At 35.0% G+C, this 17,093-nt stretch overlaps 1 protein-coding gene across 15 annotated transcripts in view; it reads left to right on the forward strand.

Annotated features, from left to right (window-relative positions):
- The window catches only part of EHBP1 (EH domain binding protein 1), a 394,259-nt gene that overhangs the window by 297,057 nt on the left and 80,109 nt on the right, over positions 1–17,093 (forward strand). For 12 of the 15 annotated variants that reach the window (XM_051975359.1, XM_051975374.1, XM_051975362.1 and 9 more), the window contains one exon: positions 12,611–12,758. In XM_051975359.1, the coding sequence (XP_051831319.1) occupies positions 12,611–12,758 (148 nt within the window). The remainder of the gene's footprint in view (positions 1–12,610; positions 12,759–17,093) is intronic. The other 3 variants (XM_051975361.1, XM_051975366.1, XM_051975373.1) reach the window with 1 other exon arrangement.

The raw sequence follows: 17,093 nt of genomic DNA on the forward strand, positions 1-17,093 counted from the left end.
CAAATACTATTGAAAGGACACCCTTGGGTAGGTAGTGTTCTCTGTAGCTACAATGACAGTTTCTCATGTTCTAATTCACCTTCACAAATCCATAGCATCGTTCTGGACTAAAGTAATGTCAGTCATTGACGTTTTCGGCAAGTACAAAAAGGACCCCCTATGGCAGCCATTTTTAGTTGTTTCTTAAGATCCAAAGACTGCTGAAAGAACAATTGGATAAAGTTGAGGATTGGAGAAGCTTGATTTTCTTGTTCCTGTGAAATGAAACTCTAGTTCTTTTTCTTCCTCTTCTCCTTAAAAGCAAAAGTCTGTTAGGGGGTTGTAGCTGTGTCAAAGCCGCTGGGATGCCACTGCTGATCACTTTAATTACTACGACTAAGGAGGATAAAATTAAAAGTAGCACCATTGAAGCAGTGGAAGAAAGCTTGCCGAGATGTCGGTGAACTGTGAAATATAAAAATTGCATACCAATACATTTTTATGGGAGGGAAACAAGGAATTACATTACTCATTCTTGGGGAGTTTGTCCTATAATGGTGAAGTTTTCCTTGTGCCTAGCAGATTTTTTAATTTCAAAAAAAAAAAAAAAAAACATGCTAAAACTTTTAAATTTTTATACATTCACAAATGTAGTGTGTTTATAGGAAAAATTACTATCTTTCATTGTTATTAGTTCATCAGTTCTATATTTCATATGCAGTATTATAAGTACCATGTCTTAAAAGAGGTCTGGTATTATACCATGGAAAGACCTTACTCCTTGCTAAGATGTTGGTCATGAAGAAAAAGTTTAAATGGGTATGACATATCCAGCAGTTTTCTGGAAACTAATGTAAGTTCCTGGACATGAGTTTTTCAACCATCCATAATATCAATATATACAATTTTGTTTCTTTTTGCCATTTAACTACCCTTAATGTTCAAGTGACTGTACCATAAAGAGGAATTCATCAGAAGTGGGTAGCCCATTATAGTAGTTCTCTGTTTACAAATATAAAAATGAATCATCTGGATTTTTAAAAATCCGAATGCTCCTCCAGAAAGTTATTTGATTACCAGTGATTACAATTCTTTTAGTAACAAAATTAAATTGAGGATGGTGGTGGAAGGGGAAGTCTTGCTAGGAATCTGGCCACTTACATCAATTTGTTTTGTGGTTTAGACTAGTCCTTAATATTAATAAACAGAAAAGGACATTTTATGAAGCTAATACTCTAAATAATAGAAAGAATCAGAATACTAACTTGTTAATAATTTTAGTCCATTCAGAAGTAATAGATGTTTGTTGTAGACTATGTATAAAACCTAGATAAGTCCATTAAAAATTAGGTTTTAAAAATAATCTTTCTTTAATCTCAAAACAACAACAACAAAAATTTGATTTTTTGGTCCCCTGGACTAAATGAGAAAGTGAGTTAGTGTTTCTGATTAATATAGGATTCTAAAATTATGTCATTTTCATTTGTAATAATTATATTTATTTTCCCTAACTAGTTTCTAAAAGTATTTGCAGTTGTATGTATGTATACACACACACACACACACACACACACACACACACACACACACAGTTTTTCTCCTGTTTAGACATTAATAAACAAATGAGGTGCAAATCTGAATTGCTGACTTTTTATAAGAAAATTATATTGAGCTTGATCTCTTTTTCTTCTGAGGTTGTCAAAATAGATATAAGATACATAGTTAATGTTCTTAGAAATATCATCAGATATATACATAAAATTAAATATATATTTTACTGGTTATGTGGGCACAATAGAAAGTAAAATTAACACAGTTCCTCTGATCTTCTTTCTGAATCAGGTATTTATTCACTCATGGACATTTTAATATATGAAGAATACCAACTTGATTATTACTTTGAATGGCCATTAAATTTAACATAATCCAGTTTTAAAATATTTTATGGCACTGCAAAATCCCAGATTTCTTGAGGTATTTCTGTAAGAAATAGTCAAATGAAACCATTTTAATTGTGATGAACCTTGGAAGTTAAGAAATTGTCAGATAGAATTCATTAAATTAAAATATATATTTAATTAGTGTAATAATAGTAAACATTTCCAAATTATACTTTTAACAAATACTTTTTTTCCCTGAGTTGGCTATTCTGTCTTGAGGGAAGGTAAGAAGTGAAAAAACAAACATTACAGATATGCTATTCCACTGGAGAGCTCTTGGCCCAAGCAAAATTGTCTCTGTAGTGTTAGGACATTAGGAGAAAAGTAAACCAAGGCAATCTGATAGGGAACTAGAATTCTGTCAGTCAGGCTCAAGATTTGATGCTGTGTCCACGTACTTTGTTTACTGTAGGGTTTTATGAGTTGTAACCTGCCCATGCAGGCTGTTAATGAGGCTAAATCTTGCTGCTAAGAGAATTGAATTACAGCACACCTCTGGGCTAATGGTTATAAACAGAAAGTCCCATTAGGGCTGCTTTCTGATTCGTTCATTTGCATTTTTCTATTGTATGAAGAACAATGATGAGTAAATAGGTACAAACAAACAATTTACATGGAAATGGATAAAATGTAGCTAATTAGGATTTAGTGTTGGTTTTATTAATGATTGCCCAAGCTAAGTAGCACTCTGTAGAAACCTTTGCAGATGGAAAGTGTTCTCTTCCCTCTCCCCCTGCCTTTTTTTTTTTTGGTTGGGGGGAGTGGTAGAAGCATGGAATGATGTTTACATGTCCCTTATAAGAATAGATTCCCATTTCAATTTCAAAAAAACACAGTAATTTATTTCATTCAAATTCTGTTAAGATTATCCATGATTACTACATCTTAGTTTAATTAATTAAATTCTAGGTCTACATGTATCTTTTATTGCCTATATAATGAAATTAATTTGAAATTTGATACCTGGGGTAAACTATCAGTTTTCATTAGTGTTTTCAGATTTTTTTAAGTTTGAGATATAAATTTACCATTTTCTTCACTTTATCATGTAATTTAATGCTCTTATTTAAAACCTGAATTTTTGTTTCTCCTATTTTTCCCATATTTAAAAATACCACTTTAAAGCTATGTGTTATAATTTTTTACTTTTTATGATGCTTCCTCTTGCAACCCCCATCTCTACTACTCTACTGGCTCTTACTGTAGCTATCCTGTAGTTTCTTTCCTTTCTACCATTTTCCTCCTTTCACCCAAGTAATAAAAGGAAGGAAGGATGGTACAGCATCTAAAGATTATTATGAGTCAAGAGATCTTAATTCTAGTCCTCACTTTGCCACTATTTATATGATAAGTCATTTAACTTATGTAGATCTGGTGCTACTGCAACTACCTGTACAGGCAAGTGTCTTAAGTTTTCTGGACCTAAATTTCATTTGTAAAATGAATGTGTTAGGTTAAATGGTTAAGTGGGTATGGTTAAATGAAGGTTCCTTCTAGCTCTAAATTTATGATACTATGTATGGTCTCAGTTTCTTTATAAAGTAATGATGTTTGACTCAGATGATCTCTTAGTGATTCCTTCAACCTCTAAGATATGTTGTTAGAAGTTATAAGTGTGCCCTTAGAAAAAAATGGAAGGTTGTCCCAAAAGAAAATATCTAACTTACCAACAATCAAGTACGCATTTTGACATTCAATTTATCCTTGACCAATTCCCTATTGATTTTTCCTGCGATACCCCCAAACATAAAAAGGGACCAAAAATATTTAATTGAAGGAATATACACAAAACAGTCACAAAAGAAGCAAAAATGCCTCTTTTAACAAAGGTGCCTCTTTGGTCCATAATTGTACTGTTTTGCTACACTAGGAATACCTTTCCTTTTCGCTCAGTTTCATTTGAAACCCACATAAACAATAGAGGTTCTTTATTCCAAGACTGACAAGGCAGGGGAAGCGACAGCTCCATCTCCCCTCAGGGTTCTAAATGTACCCTTAAGGGGCAGCTTGTCTTTCTCATGCTGAGTCTCAACTCTCATTTTGGTGATGTGTTTTTTTTTCCCTAACATATATTTACTACTTATATTTGGTATATACTACCTGACAGTGAAAGTGCCCCAATGTCACTTTATCAGTATTAATTAACTTTTATAAGCACATTTACTGAAAAGATATAGCAAGAACCAAAGCAAAAAACAACAATAACAACAACAGTCATCATCTCCAAATCTAGACTAGAGCATATCCTCCCTCGACTACCTCTGTCCCTGGAAGTTGAGGGTGAGGAGAATAATGGGAGATGGGTTCAAACTTAAAGCCCCTAATACAAAGCATTCCCCCCACCAGTTCACTGCCAGATGTGGCACTGCCACTGAAGGAGTCAATCTCTGGCTTCCGGGCATGGTGCAGCCCTTGGCTCACGAGGTGGCCCATTGCTTGCGGGTCCAGCACGTTGCTCCTCCAGGCTGTCTTTCCTTCCACCAGGCAAGCCTTTGTCTCCAAAAGGGCCACCTCCTGTTTTTATCTTCTTTCCTTTGGTACTATGCCTTGGGAGACTTCAAAGAGTCAAAAAAAAAAAAAAAAAACCAGAAAATAGCACTTTTTTAAAAAATCACTGTGTCTGGGATGGGAAAAATGGGATGGGGGGAGTCAGAAGAGTATGGGGAGCTGTTTACATTCTCCTCAAATTGCAGCTAAAACCAGCCCTGACTAGTTAGGCCAAAGTGAATGTGTTAATCCTAAAGTAAGCACAAATTAGTCTGGGGATTGGGAAGGAGAGAAAGTCCTGACAGTTTTACTCTCATAACGGCTCTCCAGTACCCCTTCTTTCCTCCTCTGACACTGCCACCAGCCTGCTACAGACCCTCCTCTCCTTACTCCTAGACAGTTGCAGTGACTTGCTGGTTGGTGTTCTTCTAAAAGTCTCTTCTTCACTCACCTGTTAAAATGATCTTATTCAAGGCCAGGTCTGCCCAGGTCACCCCCTTATTCAAATAACTCCACTTGTTCCCTTTGACTTCCAAGATCAAATGTAAAATCTTTTATTTGGGGTTCAGATCCCTTCATAATCTGCCTCCCCTTCCTTTCCAGTCTTCTTACTCTTTAATCCCCTTTATATACCCCAGGATACAGTGCCACTGGCCTTCATTCTGTTTCCCACACAAGGCACTCCCATCTCCCAACTCTAGTACTTTTCACTGGCTGTCTCCCATGCTTGAGATTCTTTTCCTCTTCATCTCCACCTCCCAGCTTCCCTGGCTTCCTTTAAGTTCCTGCTAAAAGCCCATCTTCTAGAAGAAGCTTTTCCCCTATCCTCATTAATGCTTGTGCTTTTTCTCTTGCTTATCTCCATTTTATCCTGTATATCTTGTTTGTCTGGAGTTGTTTTCATGCTGTCTCCCTCCTAGACGATAAGCTTCTTGAGAAGATAGACAACTGTTTTGTTTTTTCCCTTTGTTTCCTCAGCAGAACTTAGCACAATATGTGGCAAATGATAGATACTTAATAAATGTTTGACTGATGGAATTCTCTTGACAAGAACATGATAGGGTAAATGCTTTGTTGCAGCCACTTTAAATTTGAACCCACACACTCCACTGACTGAGGTGATAGAGGTAGTAAGTAAAATCCATGCTTTTTTAGGGGTAGTGGTGGGAGGAGACATTTTTTGGGGGGTTGGTTCTTGCTATATCTTTTCAGTAAGTATCCCTTTATAAAAATCTAATTTAGGTTAATTGATTAAATGATATTTTGGGACATTTTATTCACTGGGTCAGTCAGTGATAGAGGAAGATGTTAAATATAATTGGTAAATTGCTGTTAGGGAGGATCAGAATCGGGGTTCAAACAGCATAGCATTAGAATAATACCCAGCCTCCTTGTGATACAATAAAATGGCAGCAGTAGTGATTTCAGCCAAGGTGGAGAAGGAGGTTGTCGAAATCATGAGAATCCCAGAAATGTAGGGCACTTTGGCAAAAAATGTTGGTATTGGATTGACGGGGACAAACAGTTTGTGGTGGTATTACATGAAATTAAAATTCCTAGGGGATAAAAGGGAAAACATTGTGGACACCAGATTTTAAAAGTTTCATTATAGGTCTGCTATTACTTTAAGTTCATTAATCTTTAAATGGGTTAAAGGGAAAATGGTTGAAAATAACATATTTTCAAGCAATTGTACCTCCCTCCTATTAAACTGCACTATTCCATGCTTGCTAAAGATGTAATCAAGACTCCCCTGGCAGGCTCCAAACTGCAGCACAGCCCTAGGAAAGAGGACCAAGCAACTACAGCCACCTCAGTTTGGCCAAACTGGGCAGCCACCACATCTAGTGCAATCACTTAATTGAGAGGAGCTCTAGGATATGTACAACATGCCGCAGTTTTCACAGCTGCTCTAATGGAAGTGAAATCGAACTTTTATTCTTTGTCTTTTGGCTTATTTCAGATGTACATTATCTAATGTAGCTATATATAAACTAATATGATTTAGCTATGATAATTACTTTAGTCATTCCCCAAATGAAAAATATTAAAATCCAACAATAACCCTCATCTGAAGGAGTGAGTTGCATTCAGCAAATACCTAATTTCATCTGAATTGGTTTTGGGGAAAGAGTTTTTGTTACATATTGATTTGGTGCAGATCCTTGGTAGGAAGCATTCTTATATATAAAACATTTTGGCATATATATATATATATATATATATATATATATATATATAATAGAACTCATGTAAAAATTTATCTCTGGCATAAAAAAAGACACCCCAACCCTCAGGTTTTACCCTTGAGGGAAGAGGAAGTGATGCCTTCAGGCTTTTGAAGACCTGAAGGGTCATTTTGAGGGATAACTGGGACAAGGGCCCTTCTTTGTTTAAATGGGCCATATGTGAAAGTTAAGCACTTAATTTTCTCCTTTCTCCCCTAATACCAGAACAATGGGTCTAGTCCAAAAAACCTGCAGCTCTTTCCTCTTTTTTTCCTTTAGTTTACTGACAAGTTACATGTTCATCAGTAGCTATTAGCCATTCACTCCCTCTGGGTTGAGTTTGTTGTTTTCCCTCTACTAGTGATACCATCATTCAAACCCATCGCTCTTCTGAAACTCCCCTATTACCATTGAGGGCACCACCATTCTTGTAGACACCAGGTTCACAACCTTGAAGTCTTCTTTAACTCAACAGCCTTCATCAGACCACGGATTAGTTGCCAAGTCTCCACAAGTCCACCTCTACTATCTCTGTTATCTGTTTCCTTCTATTCTAGTCACTCAGTCACCTTTCAGGTCTCTTGTCTAGACTATCTCAATATCCTCTTAATTGTTCTCCTACCTGAGATCTCTTCCCTTCACAATACATACTTCACATAATTGCTCAGATGATATTCCTAAACACAATTTTGGCCGTATCGTTCCTCTCTTTCATCAACCTGGCTTCACTCTGCATGTGGGATTAAATACCTTTTATAACCTGGTTTGAACTTATTTTTCTGGCTATTTAACAAATTACACTTTTCCCTCACTCTGATCCATACTGGCCATCTTGTTTCTCATACACAACATTCAGTTTCCAGTCTTCCAGCTTCTATGCCAGATATCCCCCCTGTCTAGAACACTCTCCCTTTTTAGGTCGATCTGAATCCTCAACCCCCTACACAGTTTAGCTCCAATGCCACCTCCTTAGATGAGGAGGATCCTCGAGCCCTCCCTTTTAATGGCTACTAACTCCCCTCCAAAATTCCTTTGTACATATTCCCATTATATGTGTGTGTCTTCATTCTGTCCTCTGGCCAAACATAAACTCCTTATTGGTAAGGACAATTTCATTTTTGTTTCTGTGTCACTAAATTTAACACAGTGTCTAGAACATAGTAGATATTTTTTAAATGCTTGTCAATTTATTGTCTCCCCTTTCACCAGTCTCTTCAATTCCTTACCATATTACTTTTGCCTTTAATGTCCTTATTGAAATGTATTTTCGTAAAGGTTATCAGTGACCTTCTATCAACGAAATCCAACCACCAGTATCTCAAAGTTGGTAGGATGTTGAACTTTGAGTTCAGAGACACTTGAGTGTGAATCTCACCTCCAGTATTTGTATCTGTGAGACCACAGACAAGTCACTTAATCTCTCAGAACCTTGGTTTCCTTCTCTGCAAAATTAGGATAATAATATCCCTGGTGGCTACCTCACAGGATTATTATGTATGCAAAATGCATTGCAAACTTAATACATCATATGAATGTTGATTCTTGCTCTGGTAGCAATCTTCAGGATCATTCCCAGAATCGGACACTCCCAGTTACCGTTTGAAATCCTAAATGTTGCTCCCCTCAGGATTTTTGGCCCTATCTTTGAGGGTTCAGGATCTGTAGGTTTGTTCTCAAGATTGTGAGGGTTTTTAGTACTATTAGTCATGATCCTTCATCAGTGTTGTACATATTGATTATAAGCGAATAATCTGTTAACTTTTATGAAAAGGTATTTACTAAAGCAATACAGTAAGAATATGTGGTACAAAATGTATACCAACTGGGAGTTCATTCTTCCCCTCATACATAGTGTACTTATATTGAATAAGCTTAAGCTTAAAGGCACATATATAGCAAAGTTGTGCCCTTAAAATCCTGACACTGGGATGCCTTTTCTTGCTCTGTTGTGTCTTGATGAAAATCTCTTTAGGTATAAAGAAGGGAAAGGGCACTTTGTTCATTGAGGTTGGGGTGAAGAGTTATCAGTTTACCTTAGATTGTTGTCACTAATAATAATATTAATACTTATATTTCTACAATATTTGACCCTATTTAATACATCTTGAAATATTCCAATTTCTTGGCTTCTGTGACACCACATCATCCTAATTCTTTTCAAATATCTTTCTCATGCATTCTTCTTTGTGCCTACTCCATCCCCAATACTAGACTTTCACATTTAGAGTCTTCTTTCTCTGTCCTCTTTCCTTTAGTGCTCTTATCCACTGAAATTTCAGGTGCCATATCTATATAAAAAACTGCCAATCCTGAATGTTTGACTTTCTCCCCAGCTGTAGTGGCCATTTATATATTGAACTCAATACATCTCATTCATGATCTCATAGAACGCAGATGTAAAGCATGTACTCCACACCATCAACCCCATCTTCCCTGGATTCCCCATCTGGCACCAATTTTCCCAAGGCCCAACTTCTAAACTTCAAGCACCTTTACTTCCTCACTCCCCACATCAAATAACCAAATTATACCAGTTCCACTGTTACAATATTGCTCCTACCCATCCTCTCTTCTTTTTTCGCTGCTATTATATCATCCAGATACTCATTATCTTTCATGTGGACTATTGTAATTAACTCCTAACTGGTCTTCCTTACATCTAGTTTCATCCCCTGAGTTCATATTACTAATGGCTGCCAGCTTACTGTTCTTAAAACAATCACTTTTTTGCTCAAAAATCTTTTATCATTTCTCCATTGCCAACTAAATAAAATTCACATGCTTTAAGCCAGTATTCATATCTGTCAAAATGTGATCCCAAATATTCGCAGCTTTGCCTTCCATTGCTCTTTTTTTTAATAGCATTTTATTTACAAGTTATATGCATATATACATATAAAAATATGTAATTTTATAGCATTGACAATTGCCAAGCCTTTTGTTCCAATTTTTCCCTTCCTTTCCCCCACCCCCTCCTCTAGATGGCAGGATGACCAATACATGTTAAATATGTTAAAGTATAAATTAAATACAAAATAAGTATACATGTCCAAACCATTATTTTGCTGTATAAAAAGAATCAGACTCTGAAATAGTGTACAATTAGCCTGTGAAGGAAATAAAAAATGCAGGTGAACAAAAATATCGGGATTGGGAATTCTTTGTAATGGTTCTTAGTCATCTCCCAGAGTTCTTTCGCTGGGTATAGCTGGTTCAGTTCATTACTGCTCCATTGGAACTGATTTGGTTCATCTCATTGCTGAAGATGGCCAGGTCCATCAGAATTGATCATCATATAGTATTGTTGTTGAAGTATATAATGATCTTCTGGCCCTGCTTGTTTCCCTCAGGATCAGTTCATGTAAGTCTCTCCAGGCCTCTCTGAAATCATCCAGCTGGTCATTTCTTACCGAACAATAATATTCCATAATATTCATATACCACAATTTATTCAGCCATTCTCCAATTGATGGGTATCCACTCATTTTCCATTTTCTTATCACTATGAAGAGGACTGCCACAAACACCTTTGCACATACAGGTCCCTTTCTCTTCTTTAAGATCTCTTTGGGATATAAGCCCAATAGTAACACTGCTGGATCAAAGATACCTTTTGATTAAAAAAAAGTTTCATAACTTTTTGAGCATAGTTCCAAATTGCTCTCCAGAATGGCTGGATGTGTTCACAATTCCACCAACAATGTATTAGTATCCCTGTTTTCCCACATCCCTTCCAACATTCCACATTATCTTTCCCTGTCATTCTAGCCAGTCTGACAGGTGTGTAGTGGTATCTCAGAGTTGTCTTAATTTGCATTTCTCTGATTAATACTGACTTGAAGCATCTTTTCATATGGCTAGAAATAGTTTCAGTTTCTTCATCTGAGAATTGTCTGTTCATATTCTTTGATCATTTATCAATTGGAGAATGGCTTGATTTCTTATAGAGTCAATTCTTTATATATTTTGGAAATGAGGCCTTTATCAGAACCTTTGATTGTAAAAATGTTTTCCCAGTTTATTGCTTCCCTTCTAATCTTGTCTGCATTAGTTTTGTTTGTACAAAAACTTTTCAATTTGATATAATCAAAATTTTCTATTTTGTGATCAATAATGATCTCTAGTTCTTCTTTGGTCATAAATTCCTTCCTCTTCCACAGATCTGAGAGGTAAACTATCCTGTGTTCCTCTAGTTTATTTATAATCTCATTCTTTATGCCTAGGTAATGAACATATTTTGACCTTATCTTGGTGTACGGTGTTAAGTATGGGTCCATACCTAGTTTCCATTTTCCCAGAAATTTTTGTCAAACAGTGAGCTCTTATCCCAAAAGCTGGGGTCTTTGGGTTTGTCAAACACTAGAGTATTAAAGTTATTGACTGTTTTGTCCTTTGAACCTAACCTATTCCACTGATCAGCTAATCTATTTCTTAGCCAATATCAAATGGTTTTGGTGAATGCTGCTTTATAATATAGTTTTAGATCTGATACAGCTAGGCCACCTTCATTTGATTTTTTTTCATTCCCTTGAAATTCTTGATCTTTTGTTTTTCCATATAAACTTTGTTGTTATTTTTTCTAGGTCATTAAAATAGTTTTTTGGGCTTCTGATTCTTCCATTGATCTTCTATACTTCTCTGGACATTGATTAGTTCCTATTCCCCTCCCCCCAAACACCTCACATTTTACTGCATCCTTGTTTTTCTACCTGCTGTTCCACTCTTTCCCATTCTTTTCCTATTGAAATCCCATGCATTCTTTCAAAGCTAAGTTATAATAATAATTTTTGAAGCCTTCCTTGATCATCTAGCTGAGAGACCTTTCCCTCTTCTACATTTAATTCAGAATTTTATGTCTTTCTTTTGGTATTTAACAATTCTACTTTAGATTTCTGTTATTTGTGTTATTGTTTTATCTCCCCTCTGAGATTATAAATTTATCCTTCAACATTCTGTAATGCAGCCAAAGTGTCATTCTCCTTTTTCTTCATTCATAACATATCCATCTCCTATCTCTGTTTCTTTGTACTGACCATCCCATAGAGTCCCCTCTCTGCGTTTAAGATATAATTCAAGCACTTGATCTATGTCTACCTTAGTTTCTTCATCTGTAAATTAAGGCTAATAATAGTACTTTTCTCACAAGGTTACAGTAAGAGATTAAATGAACTCCTAACACAGTGCTTAGCATGTCACTGTTTAATAAATAATTGCTATTGATTGAAGATAAAGGCCCATGTTTTACTCATTTTAGTACCTTCTATAGCCCCCATTTTGAAATCTATAAATATTTATTGAGCAAATCAATGTTTTGTATTTTAAAATCAGAAGCTTTGATAGATTCTATCTTCTCAACTAACAAACCTTGAATTTGTTGTAATTTAAATATTACTTTAGTCTTAAAAGGGTTTTACACAACTCATAAACTGAATATTTACTATCCTATGTAACAATTGATATTCCCCATTTTGCCTCATAAAAGCTGTCAATTTCTTTTATTTGGTAAAAATTATATTACAAGATTGTGAACTCTTATGTTTTTATTAACAGTTGGCAGATTAAATCCTATGCTTAAAAGGCAAAAATATTAATTCTATTCCTACATCATGGATTTTTTTCTATACCTGTGATTTAATTTATGAAAACACTGATTTAACGTGGCAATAAATCTTCTTAAATATAATTCCTAATCATTTTCTAAGTGACATACCTTACCAGAGAGTTACTTTAAAAAAAAAAAAACTAACTCAAAATGTTTTTAAATGAGTATTTTAATACAGTAATTTTTAATGGTTAAAAAAATCTGATTCTGAGATGCCTTTAAAAATTGTGTGACACCTAACTGATATGGAGCATCCTATTTATAATGTGGGCCAAGCACCATGCTGTAAACCAGTTACTATCATGATGATCAGATTGAGAATGAAATTGCATTTCTGTCAATTACTGAGTTGGCAACTGTTCAATATATCTTAGCAGCAAGATGAAGAGCGACGTCGGCAGCTGAGAGAGCGAGCTCGTCAGCTAATAGCAGAAGCTCGATCTGGAGTGAAGATGTCAGAACTTCCCAGCTATAGTGAAATAGCTGCAGAAAAGTTGAAAGAAAGGTCAAAGGCATCTGGAGGTGAGTTAAAGAAGGTTGTATTATATTCCAGTAACAAACCAAAAATCCATGTTGGACCTTTTGGAATGTTACTTTTATTCATAACTCAAAATGTTATAACAGGTGTGTAAGGATGTAAAATGGACATTTCTACCAGAAAACCCAGCAAATCAGATGACGGTTTTTATATTTTCAAACTTTACTGTTTTAATGTTCAGTAGTCCAAAAACACAATGTTCATTGGTAAAGATATTCATAGTTTATGTGAGCTGTTTTATAGTTTGGGCCAGAATGATATCACATTGATTATTACATGATTATTTTATAAAAAACCCAAATAAAACTTCAAAAATTCAGGAATATATATGACCTTTTTGCTGGCAAACTTTGAAAGAAAGGTTTTTTGTTTTTGTTTGTTTTACTTTTAGCATATTTTTACAAAGGATGACCTAGAATCATTTTTTTGGCCATTAAAATATTTTCATTATAGCATATTATATGGGAGCAATAGTCACTGGACCCAGTTCTTTGATGCACATCACTTGCATGTAGTTTGTAATGTAGTATTTCAACCCTGATTCAAAATGTCACTAAAAGTTGTATTCTTTCCAATAATATTTACTAAAGCAATATGGACTATAATTCAGAATCTGGTCAAAATCTGAACACCAGTTTCATTTAGTCTTCTTGTTCTCTGATGCCATCTTAATATTACAAAAATTATATTAAGCTTATTGGAATAAGGACTATTTTTCATCTAGCCTCACAGTCATTGTTAAATCCAGTATATATTATTTTAAATATTCATTATTAAAGAGAACTTTATCTGATAATGTTTAGTTCCACCTGTGTTTAATTTGGAATTCCTTATTGATCCAAGAGGGATAGAATGCTTCGAAGGATTGTATTTTTCTATCAATATATCCCATATATATCTAGTAAATGATGCCAAAATACTCCTTGTTTTAAGCTTATCTCAGAATGCTGAGATCATTCCGAAGAGTAGGCAAGTATGGACTAGAATGAGGAGTTAGGGGTTGAAACCTGGCTAAGATGTTTCTAAGTTAAAGGAAATGTTTCTTCAAAGCAAGCTAAAGCTGTAGGGCACAAAGAATAATTCTTTGAAAAGAGTTCACACTATTTGCTCCTGTTGCTTCTACTCTTGGTTGATTCTATATATTAAATGCCTCTGTGGGGTGAGAAATTTCAACTAAATGCCTATAGTGCCCAAGCCCTCCTTTCATTAAATTTGAAAGCTCCTTCTGCAAATAATCTTGTATCTGTCACTTTATTCCTTTTAGAATTTTTATATCTTGGTGAGTTACAACTTTCATCTTATTGCTTCATAAAGATTATAAATCTAGTTTCTTGAACTCTCCTGAATAAGTAAGATCTTTGAACTCTTTTATCATTCCAGGTTTCTTACTACTATACCTTCACCATTTCTCCATCATTTTATAGCAAGTTTATTACCAGACTGCTTGCAACTTTTCACAAATAAGATTTTATTTCTCTCAAACCAGGAAATTTTCCTTTTACTTATATTTAATAAAGAAATTTCATTTGATATGCTAATAATTCATTCTGTATATAAAATATTCTGAAGCTATGTTTTAGGTCTATTTACTGATTTTCTTTTATACACTCAATTTTCATCTTTTAGGAAAGCTCTTCCATATTTTTAACTTATACCTTCCTTGCACTGCCAATGTAGATTTCCTTCAAAATTCCAAAAAGCACTGTAGTATAGTAGCAATGGTGAGGACATGACAACCAGTGATGTAATTTTTTTAAGGTTATGATTAGATAAGTATGCTACTTTAACAAAAAAAAATGCTTATATATTTATAGTTAGTAATAAACTGAATATTGAGTATATAATGGAGTAGTTAGTAGTCTAGAAAGAGATGTTGGCTGCACAGGCAAGTCAGCTCCTCTAATCTCATCCTGACTCCCAAAAGTCAAAACTGGTTTAGCCCACCATGCTAGTCTAGATAAGCAGCTAAAGCTATTTTGTCTAAGACCAGATGGAAAAGTCTGTGCCTTTCCTGGCGAAAGAAAGCAAAGACCATGTATTGGTCCTCTTTAGTTTCCCCCCAAAAGTACAAAAAAAAAAAAAACTAGTATCATATATGGACTAGACTGGTGATCAGCATTAGAGTTATGGGAGCTGAGAGTATTCCCAGCATCAACTGTGAGAAAGAGAGAATAGATGAAACATGAAGTTTGCTCAGAAGCCTTTTTGAAGATTCTAGATCAGTTAGCCTAAGGGATGCCTACTTCTCTAGCAGATATTGAGCATTAGAAAAGTGCAGATAAGTGACCAGGCTTAACTTTGAATTCAGTAGCATCATTTTCTCTCATTCACTGAATCCTCTCCTCCATTCCCTTCATTGAGAAAAGCAGCTCAGACTAGAAAGGGCCTTGCCAGGAGAAACTTTGAAAAAGAGAAAAGATTGGTGGACCACCAAAAGAAATTTTTTTTCTTTAGTTACATTTCCTGAAATTCTACCAAGCTGAGATTTATTTAGGTACTTTCAAAGCAGAGTTGGGTATTGGACTTATCTAAAATTATGACATAAATTGGTTTAATTAAATTGTCTTTCCCTCTAAATCTACCTGTAATCAGGTCATATAAGGGAATGGGAATCATGACCTTTGAACTTTTAGTACAGTGGTTCTTAACCTGTTTTATGTCATGGAACCTTTGTCAGAATAATGTTTTTGAATGCATAAAATAAATCTATCATTACAAGAAAAACTAATTTTGTTGAAATACAGTTAGAAAAAAATTGTTAAAACAATTTTGTGATTAAAGACCCCTATGTTAGGGGGATTTGGCTTCCTCAGAATTAGGTGAGAGAGAACAAACTTATTGAAAAACAAAACTACTCCCCTACACAAACTGAATATAATTAAAAATGTCTTTTCCATTTATTTTTCATTGCTTTTCTTCAGCAATGACTATGAACTGCTTCGATAGCAGTATAACAGTATAATGATGGTTTATCAGAAGCACAAATTAGTGGTCTATTTAGACTATCAATATTAACACATCATTAAAAAAAAGATTCTTGCTTGCTATGAGAAATTGAACTAGAAAACTTCTGTTTGTTCCTTCCAATGGATAATATGTCATTTAGACAAGTTATATCTAATATACATATCAGCATTTTAGAGGGAGCAGTAGTGGCTATCAGACCGATTTTCCGTGAGGCATGCCTCTTTCAAAAGTTTACAACTCTCTCTCCCGCCTTGATATGAACAAAGTCACATTATAAATTGATCTTTTACAATTTTAGATTGGAGAAATATCCTTAAATTCATTTAGTTTCTCCCTCATTCTTTTATACTGCTAAAGAAGCAAATAAAAGTCCAGAACGAATCAACAATATTTCAACTCACTCATTTTACAAATGAGGAAACTGAGATCCAGAGAAATGAACCAACTCTCCCCAAGTCCTGGATGTTGAGAGTAAAAGCAAAAGGACATGGATCTATCTCCATTTTAATAGGCAAAGCTAACAGAAAAATGCAGAGAATTCTTACCAAATTCTTCCATAGTTTTTCTTCTATGTGCTTTGACCAAAGGTTTCAAGATCCTTGCAGTCAGTTATCGTGGGACTCTGAAAAAGACACTATCTCTAACATAAACCATTTTGCCAAGAATCCATTATTTTGTTTGGGGCTAGGTTAAAAAGCAAGTTATTTTATTTTTTTTTAATTTTTATTTAATAATTACTTTATATTGACAGAATCCATGCCAGGGTAATTTTTTTTTACAACATTATCCCTTGCACTCATTTCTGTTCCGATTTTTCCCCTCCCTCCCTCCACCCCCTCCCCTAGATGGCAAGCAGTCCTATATATGTTGGATATGTTGCAGTATATCCTAGAAACAATATATGTTTGCAGAACCGAACAGTTCTCTTGTTGCATAGGGCGAATTGAATTCAGAAGGTATAAATAACCCGGGAAGAAAAACAAAAATGCATATAGTTCACATTCGTTTCCCAGTGTTCTTTCTTTGGGTGTAGCTGCTTGTTGCATAGGGCGAATTGAATTCAGAAGGTATAAATAACCCGGGAAGAAAAACAAAAATGCAGATAGTTCACATTCGTTTCCCAGTGTTCTTTCTTTGGGTGTAGCTGCTTTTGTCCGTCATTTATCCATTGAAACTCAGGTCTCTTTGTCAAAGAAATCCACTTCCATCAAAATATGTCCTCATACAATATCGTTGTCGAAGTGTATAATGATCTCCTAGTTCTGCTCATTTCACTTAGCATCAGTTCATGTAAGTCTCGCCAGTCCTCTCTGTATTCATCCTGCTGGTCATTTCTTACAGAACAATAATAT

The sequence above is a fragment of the Antechinus flavipes genome, chromosome 2 (assembly GCF_016432865.1).
Source record: "Antechinus flavipes isolate AdamAnt ecotype Samford, QLD, Australia chromosome 2, AdamAnt_v2, whole genome shotgun sequence".
NCBI lineage: Eukaryota > Metazoa > Chordata > Mammalia > Dasyuromorphia > Dasyuridae > Antechinus > Antechinus flavipes.